General features: G+C 38.5%; 1 protein-coding gene across 1 annotated transcript; it reads right to left on the bottom strand.

Annotated features, from left to right (window-relative positions):
• Positions 1–1,705: 1,705 nt before the first annotated feature.
• On the bottom strand, positions 1,706–25,729 carry SUCLA2 (succinate-CoA ligase ADP-forming subunit beta). The gene is made up of 11 exons (XM_054188856.1): positions 25,573–25,729; positions 23,399–23,582; positions 13,242–13,341; positions 12,879–13,041; positions 9,352–9,480; positions 8,770–8,908; positions 7,247–7,408; positions 7,023–7,165; positions 4,293–4,413; positions 3,908–3,996; positions 1,706–2,524 (listed from the first exon to the last, which is right to left on the bottom strand). The coding sequence occupies exons 1-11, from the start codon at positions 25,657–25,659 to the stop codon at positions 2,450–2,452; spliced, it is 1,392 nt and encodes a 463-aa protein (XP_054044831.1). The 5' UTR covers positions 25,660–25,729; the 3' UTR covers positions 1,706–2,449.
• Between the last annotated feature and the right edge of the window lie 1,861 nt (positions 25,730–27,590).

The raw sequence follows: 27,590 nt of genomic DNA, 5'->3' as shown, positions 1-27,590 counted from the left end.
GGAAAAAGGCATGCCTGCCACCTATGTACCCCACCTATACAGGCCATCCTGGTCACAGTCCTTCTATTCCTGTTCACGCTCCCCCGATGCCTCCCACTCTATCTGTGACACCATATTCAACTCCTTACACACTGCTGTTTCCAAAGGGAAACTGAATTTTTCCCAGTTAGGAAGTATTCAGATTACAAAGCCATGAGCATTGCTGAAATAACTTAATGCAACTATCTTCCGCTCAACAGATGGTTATTTTAGCATTCAGAGTGATTCTGAAAATTCTGGTCAGGAAATTGTGTGCAGCCACCTTCCTATCCCACACCTATTATTCATTCTTGGTTAAAGGAATACTATGGGCTTTAGAATTACCCTAATGGCAAAACACTGCTTTGTGTCAAGTCTGTTACTTGTGAATGCATTACTGAGAATGTCAGTATTTTACATTCTTCTCAAAGATGGAAATGACTTTGCCTTGGCTGCCTTTCCCATACTCAACTACATTTAACAGTTCAAATAGGGAATAAGGAAATACTGGACTAACAGCAGGACCTAGTTTTGCCTCCATCCTAGTCCTGTATGTTTACCAAATGACCATTTCCATTTGTCATTTTCGGCAACGTCAAGTCACTTCTGTCTTATTGTTCCTTCCTCTGATTTAGAAAGAATTAGGCTAGTATGTTTAAAAAAAAAAAAAACAACCACCTCCTTATGAACCTGGAACATCATCATTTCACACAGATTTTAAAAGTAAAAAAACAAGTCTAGAAGCAAATCCACATTCTAGAAATTAATTATATTTTCTAAATTATTCAATGCTTAACAAATCTATTCAAACTAGTTATCTCTGCAAAACCATTCAAGGCCATTGAACAAAAGCAATTCCAAGCATACCCACAAGCCCAATTTAGCACACTGGACCAACAGCTCGTAGTAGTCAGTTGTGAGAGACCAACTAGGATTGAAAATAATCCAGTTTAAATTCAGAGTGAATTTAATTTCTGACAATTTTCTTTAGTGCTGCCAAAAAACTACTTAAAACACACCACGCTATTTTAAAATTTCTTCATGTATCACTCTACCTACCTTAAAACCACATACGATTGACTAAGTTTCCCCGTTATTTCATATAATCCTTTTAAGCCCTTACTTCATGATTATATGATTTCCCATTTTGAAATGCCAGTGTAGACAAGCCTTCATTATTTCCTCATAAAACTACACTATCATTAGCCAAGAAAATAGCATTTACACAAAAAGACTACAAAATACAAACAAAACCCGAGTTATAGTTTCCAAATTATGTTCAATTACTAAGTGGTAAATGGATCACCACCCAAGTTCAAAGTTCTATGTTATGCCAAAATCAACAGTATTGTAAGGTGACACAAATTAATGGTTAATACTAGATTTGTTAGTAGAAGCAACGGTTCCCCAAAAAGCAACATTTTCCTGCATATTTATTTGTGCAGAGATCAGTTATGGCCACCTTAATAAGACGTTATATGTATGATATCTGTCCAAGCTTTTCAACGCAGCATGAGTTCACATATTTTCAATCACGCAATGCAATTCAAGGAGGAAAAAAATTAACATACGTGTATTGTAAATTTACTCCTAAAAAGCTTTTAGTTTGCTATCTTAAATTATGGTTTAATCCATGAGTACACGCAATGTTTCAAAATGGTGACATATAAAGAAAAAGACAGTAGAATTTTTGGGAGACATTTTATTAATGTACAATTTTATTAGCGATGTACAATAGACATTTTAATTCTTTATGTATTCTGTCTCCTTGAAGTTTGGTAAATGCATGTTCATATATAAAACTACACAATGCTTTTTTTGTAAGGACCGGAAATTGTGAAAATCTAAGTGCTACAGTATATTTTGTAGTGATTAAACACATTGTCCAGAAGAGTTACCAGCCACTTCAGTGAAGCACTTCTATAAAAATGTTTCTGATCAAGTTCAAATGCACCTGTTCATAAATAATGATTGGTTTGCTCATGTCCATTATACTGCTAAGTACAACTGCCTCCAATATAAAATACCGTTTCAATACATTTCTCTACATGGACAACTAGATAATCTAGTCATATTTACTTTTAACCAAGGCTAATACAAATTTACAAGTAAAGTAACTTCAGAATTTATTCAGAATAATTATTTTTCAACCAGAAGCTTTGCTTTGGACAACGCAGAAGTATATTGCAAGTGACATTCTGCAGCAGAAGCTGGAGGCTTGAGAACAACAACTAAGAAGGACTAAAGATCAGCAATACACGCTTTTACAAGAACTCTGACCATTCCGAATGTTAACATTAAAGACCAGGTACTTCAGTTTGTGCGCCTGTCAAACAATCAAAACCTCCACACAAAAAAAAAAAATGAAAAATATCCCACAGAACACAGTATTTCAGAGAACATGTTAGACATTGGCATGACATTTCTCAGATCAAATTGGCAACTGAAATTTAACATCCACCTGAGCTTGTTTGGCTAAGCTTACTATTTCAGAGAGTTTCACCACCTGAAAAAAAGAAAATAAACACTTAATATCAAAACAATCCTAACTTGAGTGAGCTGGACCAATCTTTCTAAACAAAGTAATGGCAGAGAATCATCAGCAAAATCTTAAGGGGGGGAGAGGGAGAGGAGAATGTTAATATTATAACTAAGTGGTTCTTTATGAAAAAAAAAAAAGCTTCAGAACTCTAAGATTGCCCATGACAGAAAAATCTACCAGATGCCGTCTAATTTTTTGCAGACCAAACATTTTCATCTTCACTGTTGCTACACATTGTTTTTCTTGTCCACATTATGTAACTTCAAAAGCACCTAAAATGCTAGTTAGCTAGAACAATTTACGGACATCTGTTAATTTATGGGTAGAAAAAAAAATACTCTTAGCATCACTGATTATAATCACTGCTTTGAATGCTCAGCTTATTACTCTGATCTATCTTCACCCATTTGCTTATCCCACTCATGGCATTATCTTACATAAATCTGTTTAAGGAATTACCTATGGGCAATATACAAAACCAACTATAACCTTTTAAAAAAGTGCTTCTAAAGACACAGATATTTTAAGATTACAAAACTAATTTTAATGCCATTTGCATGGCTCCATGATTCAGCTGAGAACTTTAGATTCAGCAGCAGCTTTAGAAGATGCATTACATAGATGCAGTATAGCTTAAAGATCCACACTTACTGCCAGGGAAGATTTCCACTGACCTAACCAAAGCTTGATCAGCCTAGTAGGATTTCATACTATTCCTTAAAACAGAGGGGCATACTGTCAAGCTAAGCAAGTTCTTCCTCCAAGCAATCCAGAGCTTCAACCCCAGGAAACAAAGCAAAACAAAACACACACAACAAAAAAAATCACAACCAACCTGTCTGATTGTCTGAGTATCTAATTACCTTATGAGGCAACAGGATGTTCAACTATGTTTGTTTTTTAATCTTTTAATCACCCACACTGAAATATAGTGGTCTATCAAAGGAAGCGTTACATTGCATTTTTCAGCTACTTCAATTTAAGTATTTTCTTTCAATTAATAAAGGTAAGCTCTTACCCATTCCCCTACCAAGGGGCGTGACTAATACGGTCATTTACATGTTAGCTTTGGGGGTTTTTTTTAAACCTATTTTTAACCTGCTTTTCAGGGAGGGAAAAAGAAAAAAGTCCCAAACAGATATTTCTGGGGTATAATAGCTTATTAGTTCTTCTACTTACAAAATATGTAATTACTAATTTGTAAAACATCTGCTTCAGATCCTGATAATAACTGGCCCTGTGATTTATCCTAAACTACCTTTAGTTGACTAAATGGAGTTTCAACTTTTCAGTATTCTGCAACAGATGCTATGTTCTGAAAAGCATATTCGTAACCAGCTATCTTACCATTTTTGCAGCTTCATCCAAGTCATCACATGCAAGGATTTTGAGGCCACTAGCTGTTATTAAAGCTTTGGCATCATCAACTCGTGTACCTTAAGAAACAGATAAAATGCCACTGTTATTCAACAGGAGATTACTATGACCAGAGTATTCTCATATTTTCCAGGAAGCCTGTTCCAAAAGTAAGTTAGCAAATAAATCTAGAAGACAACAGCTTTAGTAGTTATAAAAACAGGCAATCTCTTTTTATTAACTTGCCGATCCTCACCATCTAACCTCAAGGTTTGCCTTATTTTCCCATAGTTTTCGTCTTACAGGCAACTCGTAACATAATATGTTAAACTCAAGAAAAATATTGACAAATTAACATGTACTGAAGCTCACTCACCTTGCAACCGTACCACAATAGGTATTTTTAGGTCCAAATCCTTTACTGCCATAACAATGCCTTGGGCTATCACATCACATCGCATAATGCCACCAAAAATATTTACCAGAATAGCCAATACCTGCAGAATCAAGACAATATTCATGTTAAAAATGGCCAGAAGCACATCAGATAAAAGTACCACTCAGCCTTTCAGCCTAAGGAAAATTCAAGTTCCATAAGCGTAATAAGGAACTCTGTGAAAGACGGGGAACATTTCCATTTTATAGAACTACTTTTGTTGCTGATGTTCTCTAAAGTCACATGCAACAGAACAGTTACTTCAGGAAAACCCTACTGCAAAAATGCCTGTCCCAGGAAAATTCCACATTGTCCTTCAATCCAGCATGAGTTGCAGGCAATAGCCATTTCTCTCACTCAGTGTGTATTCCGTACAACTACTTGAAAAGACACACACCCATTTTCTGTATAAACCCAACACTGTACATCGGAATATTCTGAGCATGATTAATAAAGAGAGCTGTTTGATTTTCTTCAAGCAAATCAAACAGATGAAACTTCAGTAAAGTCATGTAACAACTTCATTTGTCAACTGTTTATCTTTCCATTTCTAACATTACTCCAGCAGAGGTACCTCCCACACTAGTAACTCCACATACTGAAGAAGGCATGCTAAAGAACACAGAAAATTTACAAAACTCAAACACAACATACTGTTTGTACAGCTTACTTAAAAGCTTGCATGCTTGGAAGTAAGCTATCTGAAATATGTTTTATTCAGGAGGACTAAGCCTGAAGTTAAGGGAAAGTCTTTTCCTACTCAAGTGATGGAAAGGAGGGGTAAAAAGATCGCAGTCAGTGGTGAAAGATGGAATAAAGTAGGAGGATAAATTGATAGACAGCCTTGAAGGACAGAATAAACTTAAAACTTAATGTGCAACTGGTTGATAAACAGTAGCTTAGTTCTCATTATCTTGCAATCAGACTAGCTCATCTGTTCTCGTTCCTGCTACTAACGGGCAGAAGTAAGTTAGACTGGCACCCCAGAAGGCTTTTCTAAACAACACCCAAACTGAACCCAGAGTGTCAGCCCGAGTGCAGTCCGTGACACCAGTGAGATGTACTGCTGTTTGACTTTCAGCACCAGGAATCCCAGGTACAGTCATCCTTTTTTGATAAAATAGTGAGCAGCTGAAGGAAGGCACAAAGGGAAAGATATATTAAGGAGTCTGTTTGGACATCCTCTGTCCATGCATCAGCAGAGAACTGGCATTGAAAGAACTTGTCCCAGATAACAACCCCCAGCTTTTTCCTTGTTTCTTCTCTCTGTCATTTAGGTGTTTTGTGCCTGTATCCCTCACTTTTCCTTCAATTTGCTGAAAGAATGAACAAGTCTTATGAGGAGCAGCTGAGGGAACTGGGGCTGTTTAGCCTGGAGAAAAGGAGGCTGAGGGGAGACCTTATAGCTCTCTACAACTACCTGAAAGGAGGTTGTAGCCAGGTGGGTGTCAGTCTCTTCTCCCAAGTAACAAGTGATAGGACAAGAAGAAATGGCCTCAGGTTGTGCCAGGGGAGGCGTAGATTGGATATTGGAAAAATTTCTTCACCTAAAGGGTCATCAAGCACTGGAACAGGTTGCCTAGGGAAGTGGTGGAGTCACCATCCCCAGAAGTATTTAAAAGACATGTAGACGTGGTACTTAGGGACATGGTTTAGTGGTGGACTTGGCAGTGTTAGGTTTACATTTGGACTTGATGATCTTAAAGGTCTTTTCTAACCTAAATGATTCTATGATTCTACAACACTCTTGGAGAGTATGTCAGACCCTATTTGTTAACAGAAATCTTTCCAACAGGGAAGAGACCAAGCTCCCCTATAAAATCATTCACTATTTGTTTCTGGCCCTTTCCAAAGATGAGCAAGTGGTGCATGAAATTCTGGTGCAAAAGTAGCATACCATTACCAGGTCCTGCAAGTCACTCCCACCTTTTTACCTTTTTCAGTTACCTCTTTTTCATATTTTCCTTTCTTTTTAATAAGTCCCGAACTGCCATGAGTTCCCACTGGGACAAGCACCTCTATGCAGGCTATCAATCCAGTCCTTGCATCATCCTTCTGGGATGGTAAAGCTCTTCCTCTACTTTCAACCAATTTATTAATTAATAATATTCAAACACTTCTGATAAATTTTTGATAGGATAAATCATTAATGCCCTTCCAAGCCCATTACAAAGTTATTTTCTCTTACGTTACATATAATAAGTACCCGAGAAACTTGTTTGTGCACAGCACAGTGAATATGAATCCCTACAACTCTACACACAAAACAGACCCAAATGCAAAACAGGCCCAAAAGTGGGGAGGGGGGTGGGGGGAAGGAAATCTATCTGAACACTGGTTTCTGTTTAAACAGCAGGCGCGGGGGGAAGTTTCTGACTCAAAGGATTTCTGGAAAGATTCAAATACAGCTGTAACTTCAACTGGAGGACACAAAACTGCCTACTCAGTACACAGACAAACAACCTATTTTTAAAAAAGAAAAAAAAAATCAACAGGTTTTCAGGCCTTCTTCATTTGCACCAAGACTAAGCTAACATCTCCACTTTCTTCCTTTTTTAATTCTATGCTTATAAACACATGTTTTCTGCAGAGCATGCACTAAGCATTGTCTTTCAAATCATAGCCTGTTTTACCACTGTGCAGACCTTGATATGCCAACTCTTCCCTCACCTTTTTATCAGAGGTAATAAGCTTAAAGGCTTCTGTCACTTGCTGCACTGTAGCACCACCACCAACATCAAGGAAGTTTGCTGGAGTTCCGCCGTGAAGTTTTATTATATCCATTGTGGCCATAGCTAAACCAGCACCATTGACTATATGAGAATAAAGATAACATTTAGGAATTGAGTTTATAAATCCGTTAGATCATTTGAAATTCATTAAATACAACATACCTAAACAGCCTATGTTTCCATCCAATCCTATATAGTTGAGATCTGCTTTTGCAGCATCCCTGTCTCTCTGATCTTCCTGTGTCCAATCCTGCATATCAAAGATCTTCTTCTGACGATAGGCTGAATTACTGTCAAAGTTTATCTTTGCATCCATACACATCACTGCAGGGAAAACAAACCCAAACCATCACTTAATACTAGAATAATAGCTCAACTGCTACATGAACGTGTTGAAGTATGTTAAGTTAAACTTGGCAGCTAGCTCATGCAGTCCAAACTTGAAACAGCTTACTGAAAAGACACACTTAGCACTGCATGCAAATACAAGATTCTCTCCGGTTTACCCACACAATCAGTTAAGTACCTTTAACTGCACAAAAAAGGAAGATAACTGTATTTTTGAGACACCCTAAAACCAAAGAAGCTTACAAGCAGCTGTTCGATAAATATGAGCAAATTACGTTTCAGTAACTAGCATAAAATTAATCATTACAGAAGGTGTCTGTTGGATTTTTTACAATCCCTCTTAGTTTCCTGCTTTTAGATTATACATATAGTGTGTGTGCATGCATGGTAAGCACACAGAATCACAATGAAAAAACACCTGAGTTAGAAGAAAAAGTGTCAGAAGAATACACACAAAAGTAAGTTTCACTTAGATATAGCAGGTGAGGTGGAAAACCTAGAGTATTCGTTACATCAGAACTAAGTTTCTGTCTGCACAAATGTAAGACTTAATTTCTACCCCTCACTACAGATGATATAAAAATGACAAGGCAAGAGAAACAGATGGAAGAGACTGCTCCATACTGTCCATTTAAGCAATATTGTTTGGAAAAAAAACCAACAAACAACAACAAAAAAAAAAAAACAGTAACAGTACAATAATTGTAAGCTTTGACAAAGGAGCTTAAATTTAAAACTGCTGTACCTGAGTTCAAGCACAAACATTCTCCACAGATTTATTTTTTTTGGTGAGAGGGAAACTGACTGTGATTGATTATTAACCAACTATTCTGCAACTGGATATAAAAAAACCTGATAAATATCAGGATATCATTTAAACACCTATAGTCTTTCAATACATCAAAGATTAAACTCAGTCATTCTGATGTGCAAGTAGTAAAGGCAGGAGATTTCTAGAACATGGTACCATTTGGGTTACCTTTTCAGTACCAACTTTAAATACACAAGATGACTCAAGTTTCAATTCATGAATTCTGAAAAGACCCACTTTCCAGGAATGCCTTATGCTGGGTAGCCAAACACTCAAGAGTGGAAGATATTCTTTTTAAATAAACAAAAAATTATTAAAAGAGGAAGCTGCTTAAACTTAAGATCCTTTTTAACAATTAAGAGCAGATATCTATTATGCTTAGATTCTCAAATTTATATGCTTTATTAAATTTGTTTTTCAACACACATCATGTTAGTGTTAAGTCCTCTTGCTGTATCCAGCTGAAGTTTTAGCAGTGCAAAACAACTATCTTAGATTGTTGAAGAATATGAAGAAAAAACATTACCAACTCCTGACGCATCTTCCACCATAGGATTTATTTCTATCATGGTAGCATCATATTTCAGAAAGAGATTATATAACTTGATCATATTTTCAGCTGCTTCATCCACCAGATTAGGAGGAAATCCCATTTTTTGGGCAAGCTGAAAGTAAAAGATTGGTTATCTGTTAACTGATGTTCAGGATTTAGTTACAAATTAGGAATGTCCCAGCTTAGCTATTATTTCAGTGTCAATTGAAATTTGTAGGTGTGGAACCTCTCCTGTCTTCCTGGAAAAGAAATAACTCTTGAATCTGAAAATATTGTTTGCAATACAAAACACTGCACTTATCCTAAAAAAGATCTAACAAAAAGTCATCATCATATGTCTTTACAAAGATATAACAGCTAGATAAAGCACCGCCATACAGAGTTGAATCTACATTGATTATCACGTAAAACTACTTACGTATCTAATTCAAATCTGTTTCAAAATGTCAAAAGGGTTTAAGACACCTCAGCAGGTTGAATGCATGCACGCTTTACAAAATTTAGAAGCAACCCTCCCATCCTCGCTAATGTGTACTTTTCCACATTAACAATTACCCTAACAGCTTGCTCCTTTTTTATGCCTTCTACTATATCAATGGGTTCCTTAATTATCGCATCAGGATTCTCTGCAGCAACATCTTCAATATTAACACCACCCTGAGAACTGCCTATCAGCACAGGACCCTAGAACAAAAAGGGAAAAAAAAAACAAGCGTAAGTAATTTTATAGCATACAACTGAAATTTAGTTCTTCTCATAAGATACGTCACAGCAATAAAACCTTGGTTTTAGTTGGAAGCTTTTTTTTATTTGGACATTTTACTCATATGCTCTGAGGAGAACGTTACGATCTATTCAATACATCTATAATAAAATCTTTTAATAATACTTCCCAAATTTTAAGGTGTATGTTGGGTCCAATTGCTTTTAAGAAGGAAAACTTTCCTTTGCATACACTATAGCAACAGAGCAATTAACACAGACATACTACTTTTAAATTTTGATAGAAATATTCGACTTAGTAATCATATGCATTTTATCTTCTAGGTTGTCACCAGAAAAAGGGCAGCCTTCTCATCTCCCCCTTCTCCACTCACCCTACACAAACACACATCAAATGCCAGGCACTCATTTATTCATCCACCACACTCCAACTCCAAGGACAAATCTAGGTCTGCAGAACATAGTGACAAATTACTGCGAACTGTTCCTGTTCAGTAGCATCACAAAGCTCAGTAACTATAGTCATCACTGAAAGCAAGTCGCAGAGTTCTGACAAATCAGAACTCAATTATTCAGTAATGAAAGAAATTAAGAAACCAGAATTGATAACAGCACAGATTTTTTTAAGAAGCTATCTAAATCTCAACAAAAGCATCAAGGACTCACTACCATGGAACCTAAAAATCTTTCCCCAAGGGAACAGTCCTCCAGTTTACAGTAAAGACACATTCACTTGTATCACCCCAACCTACCTTCCCTTATCACCACCCATGCATGGATTATGACAGCTAGCGTACTAAGGCAGCATTTCACATCAGCACAGGTCTTCAACATTAAACAGCCTTATAACTGTTGACAATTAAATACAGGAAGCGTAACACTGGTTCAGAGAACATGCTTAATAACCACACCACCCCCCTCCCATCGCTATCCTTCCAAATGGAAACACATAGATGGTGAATTACCCTACATCTAATAGCAAGGTTCAACACAACAAACATTTCTAGATATTCATACCCTGAGCAATCAGGAAGCTATGAACACATTAAAAAAATAACTTATCGTTCCACAGAATTGACCGAAGTGAACAGTTTTACTTAAAATCTAAGAAGTCTTGCCACTACTGGTAAATAACACCTGAGACATCAAGTCCACTTTCAACTATTTTACAGACTTCTTTTCCCCTTTAAAGGAAGAGGTTTGTGACAACAACAGGAATACACACTGTGTGCTATTCAATCCTCACACTTCCTCCTTTTGAAAGGCATTTCCTCATAATAAACATCATGGACAAGTTACAGCAATTACAAGCACATCTAAAAACATGACTTATAAAGTCAGCAGTAAAAACAAGACACATCCCTATCAAAAGACAATCATCCACACAGTTACGCTCAATGTACACTAATAAGATTTATTTGTTTATACAAGAGCAAGTCAGGAAAATATGTTTCCCTTCTTTATCTAATTTACTTAAATCAGTTACAGTAAGTTTTATTTCCATAAGGATGCTTGCTTATTGCTTACAGAATTTTAAGATTCTAAAATCCAGCCATTTACAGTATTTTAATGCCACCTTGTGGCAAATCTGGGGTGTGTGCTGTAACATTTGGATCTTCCCTGCTCTATATAATACAGTACAACAGAATGTAGGTGCCCAAGTCACATAATTGTACTAAAACCCAACACAACTGATACTTTCTTGTCAGAAAGATCACTACAGAGGAAGGAACAAATACAACATTTAACTCCTAATTTTGCAACAAAAATATAAAACAGTAAGACTAGTTTCCTCATTCACAGAAAATTATTTCACACTCATAGAATCGCTGAGGTTGGAAGGGACCTTTAAGATCATCGAGTCCAACCTTTAACCTACCCTGACAAAAGCCACTTCTAAACCATGTCCCTCAGTGCCCCATCTACCCTTTTTTTAAACACCTCCAGGGATGGTGGATCCACCACCTCCCTGGGCAGCCTATTCCAATGTTTAATAACCCTTTCAGTGACAAAATGTTTCCTAATATCCAACCTAAACCTCCCCTGACGTAACTTGAACCTGTTTCCTCTTGTCCTATCACTTGTCACCAGGGAGAAGAGGTCAGCCCCCACCTCTCTACTACCTCCTTTCAGGTAGTTGTAGAGGGTGATAAGGTCTCCCCTCAGCCTCCTCTTCTCCAGGCTAAACAACCCCAGCTCCCTCAGTCGTTCTTCATAAGGTTTGTCCTCCAGACCCCTCACCAGCTTTGTAGCCCTTCTCTGAACACGCTCCAACACCTCAATGTCCCTCTTGTAGCGACGGGCCCAAAACTGAACGCAGTACTCGAGGTGGGGCCTCACCAGTGCCGAGTACAGGGGGATGATCACTTCCCTAGTCCGGCTCACCACACTGTTCCTGATACAGGCTAGGATGCTGTTGGCCTTCTTGGCCACCTGGGCACACTGCTGGCTCATATTCATGCCAGAGATACTCCTCTAATTACCAAGAGCAGTGCCTCTGCAAACTCTTAAACATCTGGATTGACAGAACTCAGTTTTTGTTGAGCTTCGGAAAATAAAGTCCCAATATCTGCTTTACCCTGACTTTGTTGAAGTTATTTAGCAATGCATGCTCTATGCTGCATAACGGAACACTAGCCCGTCAGAAAATACGCCAACACATTTCAGTAACTGGGTTTGAACTGTAGCCTAAACCACTACATAGCCACACATACAGAACATACAAGCAGGAGAGACTATGGCTTACATCTTTCTGAAAGTTCTGCAGACAGACCTCTAGGCCCAAATCTTCTTACCAGTTCCCAAAGAGTATTGGCATAAAAAAAGCAACCAGCACACTCAAAATTCAGGGACACACCTGTGCGCCTCCAAGAACCTCCACACACTGGAGAAAAAGGATGTTTGATTTATCCAAGACCATTGGCTCTTCCAAAAGACTTTTACTTCTCTTGTCCCTGACACTCTTAAGTAGTGTGTACATGTACATGCACACATACAGCTGTATTTTTAAACTAAACTCTAGTATGGGCTTCTGGTAGATACATGCAAACTAAAACCAAAATGAGTACAACCCCCTCATTCCACCCATCTCCCCTTCGGCCATAATGACTCTGAACTTCAGTTGGCGCTACCGATACTCATTTATTATTCCTTAAATTTAAATTGTAACATTACATTTTTAAAACATTTAAACACTAAGGCAGTCATATAGTCAGAGATACTAGGAAACAAAATTTAGCTTACGTATATTTCTAATTTTCAAAAGCAAGTGACCAGTGCAGTAAACAATTTTGTCATTTTTTTTTTTAATTCAGCTATAACAAGTTAATTAGTTTACTTCTATTTCTAATATTACTCACTTGAAAAGACCTTTCCATTGTTATTGCAAAATAGTATTCTCTCCTGGGATATCTGCGCTCACAGATAAATACTTGATTGCATATCCTGCCCTTTTCTCCTGTCTGCTTGGTAAACAACTTCTTTCCAATCATTTGGGAGGAGATATCTTTTGCTTCTTCTGGACTAGAATAAAAGAAGCTCAGAATGTGACAAAGAAACTGCTGGAAAAACAGAAGTAGCATAAAAAAAAAATCTCATCTAATTTTTGTTATTTTAGGGTTAATAATAAAAACACTGATTTTAAAAAAAAAACCAATAGGTTCAATTCATAATGTGAAACTTTGAAGTTTTCCACTTGGTTCGATAATTTAGAAACAACTTACGAAAAAACTATTTTCACTCCTCCTTTGAGGCCACCTTCAAATGTTCCTTTTCCTCTACCACCAGCTAAAACCTGTGCTTTTACCACAAGATCCTTTGAACCTAGAATGAAAGAAAACCCAAAATTTGTCATCTGTGACTACTAAAGCAAATTGTCCCAGGTAGAATAACAAAGGCTGTTTTCATTTTATCCCCCTTTCTCCACCCCCACCCCCCGATTCAAAACACAAATATGTGAATCAAAGACTGTATTGTAACTCACACAGGTTCCAAAAATCTCAAACCATCCACAAATTACAGCTTTAGGCTGCTCTGTGAACAAACCTTGGTGAGTTAGTATCCAAAAGTGTTGAGACTTTGAGTGTTTGATCTTTAACACGTGTTTGAATCACAAATGATTAAGCACCCAGTAAGACATCGTTAGTATCGCACAGACTATTAACAACATGAAACTGAGTATCTGACATGCCATAATCCAAGATTTTCCTCAATCAAGTACAAATATTCTGTATCTGTAACCACTGTCTTCTCAGCAATGACATGTAACTATGGCACTTACCCAAGTCAACTTGCAGGTCCACTATGGCTTCCATTCAGCAGAGCACTGATGCATAAGTTTGAGTGCTTTGCAGAAGTCAGAGACCTAAGTAAATACACTATCTTTCCCAAGGTAGACAGAGTAAACCCTTTAGTTGGCTTTAACTGTTTAAAAAAAAAACCTTTATAAAATATTCTTCTAGGTAGGAGAGACTATGCATTTGGGTTTAAAATGTGAAGTATGAGAATATAATCAAAATCAACTGATATTCTGAAGCATCGTTGACAGGCAAAAAGCAAAGAAAAAAGTTCATCAGGTCATTTAAGGGGATAAAGGAAGAAAAACAAAGCCCTGAGATGTTGTTCATGTTTAGTTACACTGAATACACTGCAGAGAGCAGCTAGACTTCAAGATGTTTAGAGCTGCCCCATTCACATTTGTGCGGCACATCCCATCTTTTCTCATGCCACCATTAGCTAAGCCGCTCTGGTCATTCCAAGCAAAGAAAGAACTGGCTGTTCTCTTGGATGTGAAAAGGCAACCATGGAAAACCCTAAGAAAAATTACAGCAGCAAAACTAGCTGCTATGCATACTGAAGATTATGGCAGGCACAAAAAAGATGTGTTGATTCCTATTTTGACCTGCATCTTGCCTAGCCAGATAGAATTAAACTTGCATGATATCGCAAGCCACGGTGGCTATAAGCAAAGGGAATGCTCAAGTTACTATTCCCAACTAGCTACTTGTAGATTTCTTGACTTTCTCCCTAACAACAGATCTCTGAATTCACAACTTATACAAAGTTCTTTGGCACAAGAAACATAATGGTTATAAACATGCAAGTATATGTTGATTTACTATAGTCTATTATCTAATATTTAATCCAGTTCCTGAAGACAACTATTTTTTGTAGCTACTAAGTACTGGCAATCAAGTAAAGTTAACGTGCTTTATAGAAGCCACACAAAACAAGACTTAACTTTTATGCAATGACTTTAAGTATAAAGCTTGCTTTAAGAAACAATAAGCCTCATGTATGAATATGATTATAAATAGTAGCTTCATGGATAAATGAAGCCACATACTCCAACATGCGAGCTTAAAAATAAAGTTCCATCCATCTGAAAATAATTTACCTTTACATACAATCACAAAATTTGGGGGAGCATGACTTCTTAGGGTTAGTATAGAAGAGAGAGGAAAACAGGAAGATACTTTATTTTCTGTGAAGAGATTTAGGGGGAAAAAAAAAAACCACACACACAACAAACCTACTTGCTCCCTTGCTCACAGAGGATCCACCTGGTCTCCTCCACAAGGCTAAAGTATTCACAGCATTATTTTACTGTTTTGAGCTTTCTATGGAAGTTTTATATCTGGCAAAGATTCAGAACTGATATACTTAGTAATCAAGACTAAGAGATTTAACTCACAGTCCACTAGGAAGTTCAGAAGAGAGGGTTCTGTATCTCCACCGTACTTTTCATCTCCTACACTAAGTCCAGAAGGTAAAAGCTGCTTCTACAGAAAAGTTTTCAGGAAAGCCATGAAGTTCAACCACAGACACCTTCTTTGTAGCTATTACTCCTCCTAACAATAAAGACCAGAATCTGAACAAGTCAGAACCACATGCCAGCTAAAGCTCTGGTAAGATCTCAGCTGGAACATTATGTTTAGCTCTGGACATGTTCATAAAAGTAATTTTCAATGGGAAAGTCTGGTTACGAGGACGATCACTGAAATAAAGAGCTTCCCTTATGAGAAGAGGCTAGAAGAGCTTGCGGCTTATTTAAATCTACCAAAGAACAAAGCAAGAACATGATTACGGTCTTTAGCCATACCTGGTGAGGGACAGAGCAAGAACACACTACACATACATCATACAATAGTTCTCCTGCTCTACACCAGCCAAAAATAAAAGCCACCTACCAGAGGAAGTCAGTTTTAAAAAGGTGCAAGAAAAAAAAAAAAGACACTTCTTTACACAGAAGATAGTGAAGCCTGCTAGCAGACATGAAGGAAGAGTAAGAGATTCAAAGGAAACTGGGCAGAGATGTTCCCTCTGATATTCCTAAAGCAACAATTATGAACACTGGGGGGAAATAAGGCATATGAATTGCAGAAAATAGCATGTTTTTTTGCCACCATGAAAGGCAGCGTATCGAGCGAGATGCACCACTGCCCTGATCCCATAGGATATTTCTTAAGGCCTTAATTATTATGCATGATTACACTTTGGCAACATATAAAGACATCTGATAAAAGTGTGTGAGAAACAACTCTAAACTTCTCGCAAACAGTTTTGGCCATAACAAAGTTGTCATTGGACTATTACTTATGCAAAAGTATGCAACAATTGTGACATTAAATGAGCAGGATATTAATGATTTGTAATTTGTTTTCCTATAGCACTGCAAGCAAACTAACTGCATAAATGCGTAACGCTTCAAGGGTTATTGGACAAGCTATGTTTACAAGCAATTAACTTGCACAGATGTACCTAAAACAAAATTTAAGATAAGATGTCCCAAGAAAACCTTAACTTAACCCATGCAGAAAGTTTCTTGTTCAACAAGCATTTTTACCTACAGCCCCTGTTTAAAGTGACCCTAGAGGACAGAAACGTTTGGTCATACACCTCATCTGCCACCTTACAGCCGCAGCACTATCACAAAACCTGACACAGCAGAGAACTACTCATATACAGTAACACAAGAAAAAAATCAGAAACCAGCAGCTAACATAGGTTTCTACTCAAAGCTTCCGTTTTGCTTCCACTGCTTTGAAATACTGCTAGGCTTTTGTTTCAATGAAAAACTAGCAGTTTTTCAATGAAAAAATAGCAGGGTACAGCACGTATCTGCATACAAAGTTAGGACAGTTTATGCCAGCCAAGGCTACACCACAGCAACAGTCCTATCCTGCCTCCTCTGCTCAGCTTTTCACTCCAGTCTCCTTTTCTTGTGCCAGATCAGGATTTGCACAATCATACCTGGAAGCCTTGAAAGAGAGTGACTTTTTGCTGAAGGCAAAAGCTAATCCAACTGACAGTACTTTTGCAAGCCTGTGCACCGTGTGACAAGCACATGCAGAGGGACACTGAAGTGAGCAGGACAGAAAGCAGGACATGCTTTCAGCAGCAGTAACAAAGTGTAAAAGCTTAACACAGGGCACTAGAACAAAACAAGCCTTTAGTACAGCTAATGTCTCAGGCAAGCAAGCTCCAGACCAAGGCACTAAACTCACATTTGCTAAGAGCTGCATTTCCATGTTAATTGCAGTTAGCACTAAAAGTCTATGTAAGTAAAACTGCGCTATCTTAGTTTCTAGCATTACTGATATTTATTTATTGGAAGGAATAATTTCTGATTCCATAATCTAAGCTTTCTAACTGGGAGAAAGGTCTCTTTTTTCCTTGCATCACATGTGGATATATGTAAAATGCAATCTTTTGACAAGCTTATTAAGAGGCAAGGCTTGTTGTTCCATTGTATCTCTGAAGTTTTCTATGCAAGCAGAAAGTCTGATGATTAGGGCAGACAAACTTTATTAAAATGTTCTGCTCTACAAGTTTCCATTATTACTTTTGTCAAATCGCTTTAATTGCCACTTTTCTGCCAAATATTGACTCTGGTAGCAGTACTGCTTTCCACATACTGTAAACACCTTTATGATAATTATGCAAGCCTCATGTGTTCTCACAAAACAGTCAACAGTAAAAGGTAGTGACAGGTTAATAACACAAGTGCCAATCAAGTTCTCAACTACCATTCAACTGCAAACTTACCCTTGGAGGGAGAGACACCGATAACTTTTGCTTCAGTTACTCTGTACTTAAAAGTTTTTAGTTCCAGAAAGAGTATTTCTCTGTTTATAACACAAATTTTTTCTTCTTGCACGGATATAATAAAAACTCTAAGTTTAAACAATATAGTTATATTTTCTGGAATTAGTGAGGGAAAAGATGGACTTTTAACTAACCACTATTATCAACAGAAGTCTCAACGTAAAGAGTATGCCAACCCTAATTCTGCCAACACAGACAGAGAATCTCTTATATTGTCTGCGTTTTGTTAATAAGTATAGTTATTTAGAATTTAACTTCAAAATTACATTTTTTCAGCATTTGAAACTTTTGAGTGTTAGCAGAATTATTGTATGTAAATCAAAAACACAACTACTGAAATAATTATGTGCCAGGAATCTTCATCTTTTCACTGAAAGGACCATATCGGTAAGGAAAGCAAACAAGATGTTTCGCTAATACAAAATATTATTTTCTGCATAAATACTTTCTGACATTAATCACCCACAAGTTTTTCATCAACTCACAAGACAGGTTTGTTTTTAGCAATAGCTTAAGTTAATTAAAATACAGCAGTCAAAATTTGAATCTGATGGGGTTTGAGTTATTTGAATTAGTGAATTATTATCAACAACATGCTTTGATATTAGAACTTCAAAGGAGTGAAGTGTTATAGAATAAAGCAAAGGTTGAACCAAAATGTAAGCTTCCGATGCCAAAAAAGTAGTGTCTGCCAGAATTCAAGTAAATGTTTGGTTTCTAGACTACTACTGCTGGTTATCTAGAGATTTTGATCAGCTAAGCAGAAACATAACTGGAAAAAAACTACTTAACACTGATCATTATAGCAGGGTTTTTTTAACACCTGGGGGATTTCTGCACAAGTTTCACACCTTAGATCATCATCCATGTCCTACAGCATCTGAATAAACACTCTGGAGCTTCAGACTCTACAGACAACCTAAAAGATTATCAGTTAACATAGTCAAACAGATAATTCAAAAACGGGGAAAACTGATATGGCAAAACAACCAAAAAGTATTAGGAACAAAAACAACACATGTGGGTTTTCAGTGTAACACAGAACAAAGGGGGAGAGAAACTGATCACAGACTACAAGGGAAGGTGTGGCATACACTAAAGAGAAAACTATCCCAGCTTTTGTGCCACAGTGCCTGGAATACCTATTCTTTTGAAAAGCTAATAAAGAAAAAGCCAGTACTTTACCTAAGAAAATCATTGCACACATTGTACTAAACTTTGGTTTCTGACTAACCAGGTTTATGCATTACTTTTTTTTTTTTTTAAACAGATACAGCTTGTATGTTTAAGCAATAGACAGAAAGATAAAATAATATTGGAAAGAACTTAAAAGGTCTGAAAAGAAACATCTCAATCACGGAACTGCCTGCAGGAATACAGCCAAGCCAATTACTTGAGCCATTCTGTAGAAAGCATACCAAAAAAGATCATTCCTTATAAACGATACTGGTAAGGAGATGGACTAGATCTCTTAACCTGCAACAGCAAAAGTAGCAGCAGATTCCATTGCTTTTAGTCTCTTTTCAAGAACTCTGGTGTCTATAGAAAGGTGAAATGTTAGGCACTCAATTTTCTCAACATCTCCTATTCCGTACAGGGTTTTATTTTACTAAAATTGGACGCTCTGCCATGAGCGTAAAGCTGTGGGATTCTGATATCTTAGAATCCTACAAAACTACCAGAATACAAAAGCTGCTTCAAGATATTGATCACTTCAGAAATCTTTCCTCTCAAATCATCATGAATAGAAATATATGCTATAAAAGAAAAGCAGGCTTTTCTACAGGCATACAATATGATACTCCCTTCCACACAACTGTTAACAGAGGAAAGTGTCAGGAAGCATCAAAACTTCAGTTACAGCAATTCATAGCTTTTTACAGCACTTTCATAGATGCTGTCTTAAACAGCAGCACTATACATTTCAAAGAGCGTGTCCTGTTCAGCTATTTGCTGTCACACTGATAAAGCATCTGTTCTTCAAGAAATAGTCTTTAGGTTCATTAGTCACGTTCTTGATAACAAATGCATATCAGCTTCTGAATCAGCACCAGCCACAGTGGTAGCTGGAATCTACACATAGGCCGAGAGTAAACCATAAACTCAGAGGCCAATCATCAAGATGTACTGCAGCCCCTTATCAACACTCTGGAACAGAATTTACTCAGCTCGTTATTTCAAAATTTAAGTGAGACGCTCATGTAACATATGAAGAACGACATATTGCAAAGCCCACGCCAAAAATACTTTTTTTTTTTTTTAAATCAATAAAGTCTTTAAAGACCTCATGAGACACAAGCCCTCTCAGGTCTAAGTAAAATGCATTCTTTCAGTGGCACAAATGAGATCTGGAGGTCTCGAATGGAGACAGTGAACTACTGGAGGAAAAGTAAGTAGTGACATTTACAGGAGGTCCAAATCTACTCTCAGGGATTTAATTACTCAGTAGTAGTTAGTTTAAAAGAACAATAGTTTCACGAACCAGGATGTGATAACAATTTACTTGAAATGAGATGGAGAGCTCTTTATAGGGAAACAGATGCATGTGATAAGTAACAAACGATGATTCTCAACAGCCATTCAAATATGAAAAGAAAAAGCTATATGTAAACCAATGCTGTAATAATTGCAATGGCCAATCTTCCCATGACACAACAGAAAAGCTTTAAAAAAAATAGAAGCAAAACAATAATCATTTGCAGAATCCAGCTAGAACAGAAATGAGTTGAAAACAGCACTTTAAGAAATCTGATAGCTGCATCAGAAATCAAATTATTTTAAAAAAAAAAAACAAACAAAAAAGTTTTTTTTCCTTAAGACACAAACCGTAAGCTATCTGTCATCATTTCTCAAAAGTTGCTCACAGCACCTAATTTCATCTCAATTTCCTTTAAAAATATTAGAAAACTGTTATAGGGAAGAAAACAATGGAAGCTCAAATACTGCATTTTACTTCAGATACCTTTCAAAATTACTTCACATATAGGTAAACAATGTGGTATCTTTAGGACGCTTTGGTCTTCAGCAGAAAAAGTATTTAGTACAAGAAAGACTGGAGGCATGGAAAGGAAGTAACCTTTCTGGCTTCCAGGCTATTTCATCTAACTTCAGACCTCAAGATAAGCATAACTTTGAATTAAATTCTAACAAATGTCATTATTTTTGTTACTTAAAGAATATTTAGTGCACTCTTCTAACTAGGCTCTAAACTAAACTGCAACATCTGTATACCTCAGCTTGATTCTACCACACACTAGTCACCTGCAGTGATAATAATCCTCAGTATGGTTAAGCTTTGGCTTTGTTCATATTACAGGGTTACACTGATGTAGCTACAGCCACAGCTAAACTATGATAATCACTGTTAACGAGAAAGTTGTGTTTGTTACACATTGGGATAAAAAGCCATTTCTAACTGAAGTAAGGTATTTGCAAAAGAAAAGAAATCCCATGCCAAACTCAAGTTTACAGAGAGCAAGTTTCTGACTAAAGGTTATCAGGAGCATGTGGATCAGCACTAGGGAGACAGAGCAAGCACAGTATTACCAGCTATCTTTGTAATGGTTTAGACAAACATTTGAAAAACCAATTTAACACAGAAAAAGAAGCAAAAGATAATCTCATATCTACTGACAACTCTGACACAACAAAAATAAACTATGAGCAGGTGGCCAAAAAAAAGTGAGATTTTTTCATTTTGCTAGAGATTTGGTTTGTTTTTTAAGTACATACTAAATGAAAACTACTGGGGAAATGGCTACAATAACAAAGAAATCCAAAACACTGGAGCAAAAGAATCTGTCACCATTCAGAATGTGTTCTGGACAACGTTTGAGCAATACCTCAAAAACTCAAGCTCCTTCAGTGTGGGAAGTGGGAAGTCTTCCCTTCCTCTTCTCAAGTACCAAAGAAAGCCAGAGCGTCAAATATACACCAACTTAAACAAAGTATATATGGCTGACCACCAGAAGCCCTGAATTCCTTTATTCTAGCTTACTAAAGGATGCTAACTCATACACTTCACAACTTCATTTTTCTGACCCCCAAAATATTGCATAGGGTCACATACTCCAGATAAAAGGCATACCTATCACGTCACAAGGATGAGGCAGAGCTATAAACCAGCAGACACACCTACTTTGCTACAGGACTCCTCTCTGAACAGGGAACAAAACAAAGGAATCTTGACCTTCGAGTTTCCCTGATAGCTATTAAACAGCCATAGGCAAAGGTTGTCTCATTCGCCACTAGCCAGAGGTCTGTACAGATATTAATGTAAGCAAAAGGGTATGCCCAATTTGTGAAGTTTTAGATCGTGCTACAAGGTCACTCTTAAGAAAAGGCAAGGGTCTGAATTTTAAACCATCCTCAGAACAGAAGTATTTAAACACCTTTCTTTCGTACTAATGAAGTTGTAATTGTGTATCGTTTACTCTCTAATGGGAACAAGACAAAGGCGGCAGGCAGACAATACCTGAATTTCTAAGACATCAGATCTGAAGGAAAAGCAGCTTTTCAATTCCTTCCTACATTATAAAGCAGCATAATTTGCTCTAGAAAAAAAATAAAATCTTCTTTTTCAGATCTCATTTTTTGCATTAAATCTACACGTGAAACTGAAATAAACCTAACAAAACCTATAGCCCCAGAAATTACTACAAACATATCCATTTGGAGGTGAAAAGAGATTTAGGCATTTGCATATGAGAGTGGAATACGACAAGCAATGTCCTTCATTTAAACTGTGTGACAAACCTACTACATTTTTTCCAATGGGAGAAAAATCTTTAAACTAAAAAAAAAAAGTCAGTATTAATGCCTCAAATGATAGAAGCTGAGTTCTATATTACATTCAAATTAAACCAGAAAATTTTACTAAGACACATAGTAGGTAAAGTGGCAAATTAATAGGCAGAGTCAAGTCCAAAATGAAAGCTCAACTCTAAATAAAGTATTTAAGCACCAGGCAAAGGATATTGTATGCTTTTTCATCAACAAGCCAAGAATTTAGCTTAGAACTACAAGCCAAAGTTCTCCCCTCCTGCATAAAGTAGCTGCATTCTGCCAGAACAGCATGTTCACAAAGGAACAGGATTTTACTCTTCTGCAGCCTAAAGGTAAATATGCTTTGCATCTTCTGTTCTATATGAGATCTTGGACTACAGAAACCATACCTGCCACTACCACTAAAGCTCTTCATGCGAGATTTCCTCTAGCCTTGCTTGAGAGCAAAAAGAAATCCAGGATTTGCATAAAGCAGAGTCTACTACTTATCTCAAAGAAGTTTAGGTAGTTGTATTAGCCTAGGCTAATACAATTTATACCAGAATCACTCCTTCTAAATGAGACTCACAAGTTACAGGACAAGTATCTGCAGCGTTTGGGATATGGGAATGATGGTGCCTGAAATATATATTCACAGCCTTTAACGGAAGAAGGATCAAGTCCTTCCCCATTGGAATTTCAGAGACACAGTTTAGCTTCATAAACAGGTCTCATTACACAACCGAGTGTGTTCAAACTAGGTCAATTAATTGATTTCACTGTGTGCTGTGCACTGAGCAATCTTACGCATTAGAAATCTTCAAATTAAGAAAATGTCAGCTCCAAAGTCAATACTCAAATCTGCAAGAAAGTTGCTTCACAGGAAAGGCTCTCTTAAAGAGAAGGTATATTCAGAACTCCAAGAAATGTCTTACCAGGAAACACAGAAAAAGTAGTTACACCTTGTGTGTACATGCCTGTATTGTAAATGTTCTCTTTAATATTATACCTATTTCTTTTGCTATTTTGTAAGCTTCGTCTGGCGTCCTGGCAACTAGTCCGTGTGGAACAGAAATGCCAGCCTCCTGCAACAGTCCCATGCTCAAGTATTCATGTAGCGACAGCCTCCTCTGTTGCTGTTGTTGCACCTGAAATCCATGATTATTGAATATTCCTGGACTTCCAACAAGTACCTGAAGGAAAAGAAAAAAAAGAAAAAAGAAAAAGAAAACAAAAAGAACAAAGAACATGACTGTGTTTTGAAGAACTGCCCCCTTTGTTTAGGTTAAAAAAAGTCTACACGTTAAACAGTTTAGTGTACCAATGCAAACACCTGAACATTTAATCCTACACTTGTTGTCCATTACCCTTCCACCTTAGTCATTCCTATCAGGTCTGGTATTGGGTTTTGCGAGGTTTTACTGAGGTAGAGGAAAGAGCTGGTGAAGCTGCTAGCACTGACAAGGACCAGCAGGGTTAAAACACCCTTATGTATTTAGTTAGCATTCAAATACTTTAAGGATTATATCTGTAGGGAAAACAACCTTGAGGAATTTTGGAAGCTTAACAGAACAGAGAAAAGCACACAGAATAGATTCATTCAAACGTTCTGGTAGATTGGCTCTGTCTCCCAAACTAAGAACTACGCCCTGGGAAGGAGAGGCAGCAGAAACTAAGTTACACCACCCTCAGCGGCTGGATGTGGTGAATTCAATTTGCTATGGAACAGACTATTCAGCCTTCATATGACTATCATGGAATGGAAAAAACTAGCTACAACCCATTTCAAACATCTACACTGAATCAGAGGATTGCCAAAAGCGCAAAATAACTTTAACATTTCAAATGCCAAGTAAAATATAACATGCCTAACATTCAATCCAGGAAGTTCCAGTGTGGAAGGAGTCTTAATTTTATCTGCAAAAGTGACGTATTGATAGATATTTTGTATAAAGGAATTCAGGGAGAAACTGATTTTGATTATAAAACATCAGAAGTGGTACTACATGAGCAATGCCTGCCTTTTTGAAAAGAACAGCGACTCATGGACTTTAAGACGACAGGTTTCCAAAGGGTACCTTGTAAAGTAACTGTATTTCACAGCAAGAAAATTATTTACAACAAAAGTAAAAACCGTTTGCTGCATTTATCATATTTCACTGTATAGGAACAACACCTTAATTTTACACATGCATGAAACAGCAAACCTACTGAATTCAGCTAATCCATGAACATAGATTAGCACTGAAAGATTCCAGGTAAAAAGGCTACAAAACAAATTTAGATACAAGCAAAATCTTGCATTTATTTTTATTTTTTCAGTATATACCATTGGCACAAGTACCACAAAACCCAGTCTATATTAGGCAGTTTCTAACTGACTGTATTTTTAAGGGTTTGTTTCATTTTAAATGAAGTAAGCATGCAGACAACGCAAGAGCTTTACTAAGGCACTTTGAGCTAGCGAATCGAGAGCGCCTATTTAATCTCCAAAGGATTCCTTCTGCAAACAGGAGGCCCCTTCCTTGGCGCGAGACCCAAGTGAGAGGCGCTGACCGCCGGGGCTGCTGCTTCTGGCGCTGACTGACCGGCCGGGCCCTGGGAGGCTCCGCGTAACCCGAGAGGGGAACTCAAAGCGACCTTCCTCCATATGGGGAAGGAGAAGAAAGTCGCACGGAGAGTGACGCGCTTCAGACTCCCCAGCTCTCCTGTTTACACTGCTTTCCAGGGGGTCTGCAGCCAAAAAACAAGACTATACCTCAAAAAGGCATTCACAGGAAACAAGAGCAAAAAATGGGGAGATATGAGCTGGAAGAAGCGCTTACTGGCACAGTCCGACCCTCCGCATGAATAAGGTGACAGCAAAGATGAAAACACTGGGATTTGCAAGCAAGTTATAGGAAGGGGGGCTTGCAAAAGAAGAAAAAGGGAACCACGCCGGGAAGACCTGCCGCAAGCAAGAAGAGCAGCTGCCCGGGGACGCAGGCCAAAGGCGACCATACAGCTGCCAGCCCCGCCGCCGCGACAAGGCAGGGCAAGCCAGGACGGCGGAGGGAGTAGGATGAGGCGGCCGCTCCTCCCGCCGTCGCTCCGCAAGAGGCGACCCCGACCCCAGCCTGCCCGGCCCAGCCCTGGCCCGGCCGTACCCGCTCCGTCCCGAACCCGGTCCCAAGCGGACGCTACCTTCGCCGTGGCGGTGCCCAGCGCGGCGCGGAAGCCGTTGCCCCTCAGCCCAGCCGACACCCGGCTGCAGATGATGGAGGCCGCCATGACTGAGCCCCCTTCGCCCTCAGGTGCCCCTGCCAGCGCGCATGCGCCACCACCGAGGCGGGGCGGGGCGGGGGGGCCAGAGGGGACGGGGCGGAGCAGGAAGCGCTCGCGCCACGCCGCTCCCTCAATGACAACCGCCCGCGGCGCGGAGGGGAGGGGCGACTCTATGGTCTCCGCCGGCCCCGCCCGTGCCCGGACTGGCCGTGCTGCCCCCTGGCGGGGCGGACTGAGGCGGGGCCTTCCCGGCCTCTCGTCTTTCGACGACTTTGTTTTAAAAATAAAGGGTTTTCTTCCTTTACCCTGAGGGTGTCAGAGCACTGGAACAGGCTGCCCAGAGAGGTGGTGGAGTCTCCAACTCTGGAGACATTCAAAACCCGCCTGGACGCGTTCCTGTGCAACCTGCTCTAGGTGACCCTGCTCTGGCAGGGGGTTGGACGAGATGATCTCCAGAGATCCCTTCCAACCCTATGATTCTATGAAAAAGGCTTGTAATCCCCCCCACAACCACGCCAACCACATCAGCCCCGTGTGCGTCAGACGGGAGGAGAGGGCCCCAGATCCCTTCTGCCCATCCCTGCCCTCACAGTTTAAAAATTGTTGATATTTTTACTCCAAGGAATTATTTTTTTTCGTATTTCAGGCTGTCTGCGTTGTCCCCAAATGAGGGTTCTTCGCCCAGAGTGGGAGAGAGACTTGCTTTTATTTCAGTTCTGCAGAATGGGGTGCTTTTAACAACAACCAGCACCCCTCATGTTTTAAACCGCCCAATATTTATAACGGTAAAATATAGCTGATTAGTCAATCATGATTCATTCACTCCGCCGAACTATACATATGCATCTAAGCTCGTTGTTTAAAACATTTAGGGAGATTACCTGATTAGCATGCTCATTATTCACAAAGGTGTGTGTATTTTAGCATTATAATTGCCCAAGGTTAGTTTGGGATACACTTTCGGCTCAACTTCGGTCCGGAAGTTATATTTTTTGCTACCTAAGTCAGCAACTGCAAAAGAACACGTTGTTTTGTTCCACATCCTATTCAAGGTCAGGCACCTTCTGTGATGTGTCAACAATGTCGCAACCAAAACGTCTTAATAAATTTTTAACTTTGTTTTTCAGACATCATCTTTTTGCAATAACTCAAGCACATCAATTACCAAACTGAACTGGAAGTGTTCAAGGCCAGGCTGGATGGGGCTTTGAGCAGCCTGGTCTAGTGGGAGGTGTCCCTGCCCATGGCAGGGGGGTTGGAACTAGATGATCTTTAAGGTCCCTTCCAACCTTTTCATCCTTTGACCTTTGAGTGTCTTTTTCCTTCTGAAAGGCTTTTTTTTTTTTTTTACTAAACCCAAATTATACTTCCTTGATGCATCTTTTAGAAATAACTGAACTGGCTTTGCTGAAATTTCCCCCAAAAATTGATGCACAAAGAAGACATGCCAGAAAATTATTAATATTTATGGTTTAGTAAAATTACAAAAACTAAACTCAAGGAATTAAAAGCTACTAAGGAACTTCAACTGTACCTGGTAACTTCACAAGAAATAACAATCACTCGCACATGTTCATATTTCTGTAGCACTGAAGATCCCAGAGGACTTGACAGATCCAGGGCTCTTACAAGCTTTGGCTTTAAGGAGAGGAATAGTCTTCAACTCAGTGCAGCTGCTTGTGTCAGAGTTAGGAGCTACTTGTTTCCATGAAATTAGAAAGTAAACCCATTATTTAAATCAAAAAGTGCAGACCTTTTAATGGATTTCTGTATTTTTGCAGATACTGAGTACATGAATTTGTCAGAAGAAACCTTACCTGCTGCCAGAACAGAGTCATGGAACAGTTTAGGTTGGAAGGGGTATCTGAAGGCCACCTGCTCCAACCCGTCCTCTTCCCCTTGTGCCAGCCCTTGCTCAAAGCAGGGTCAGCTTCCAG

This window comes from Rissa tridactyla, chromosome 1, assembly GCF_028500815.1.
Source record: "Rissa tridactyla isolate bRisTri1 chromosome 1, bRisTri1.patW.cur.20221130, whole genome shotgun sequence".
In the NCBI taxonomy this organism is placed as follows: domain Eukaryota; kingdom Metazoa; phylum Chordata; class Aves; order Charadriiformes; family Laridae; genus Rissa; species Rissa tridactyla.
This window is presented reverse-complemented; position numbering and strand designations above follow the sequence as displayed.

Bases quoted from the DNA above. Each gene is read 5' to 3' on its own strand.
- SUCLA2 (XM_054188856.1), bottom strand. From the start codon at position 25,659: ATGGCGGCCTCCATCATCTGCAGCCGGGTGTCGGCTGGGCTGAGGGGC. The intron at 9,481-12,878 runs GTGAGTAATATT...TTTTTGTTCTAG, and splicing joins CAATGGAAAGGTCTTTTCAA to GGTCCTGTGCTGATAGGCAG. The intron at 7,409-8,769 runs GTAATGTTTTTT...TTTTCCCTGCAG, and splicing joins GGAAGATGCGTCAGGAGTTG to TGATGTGTATGGATGCAAAG.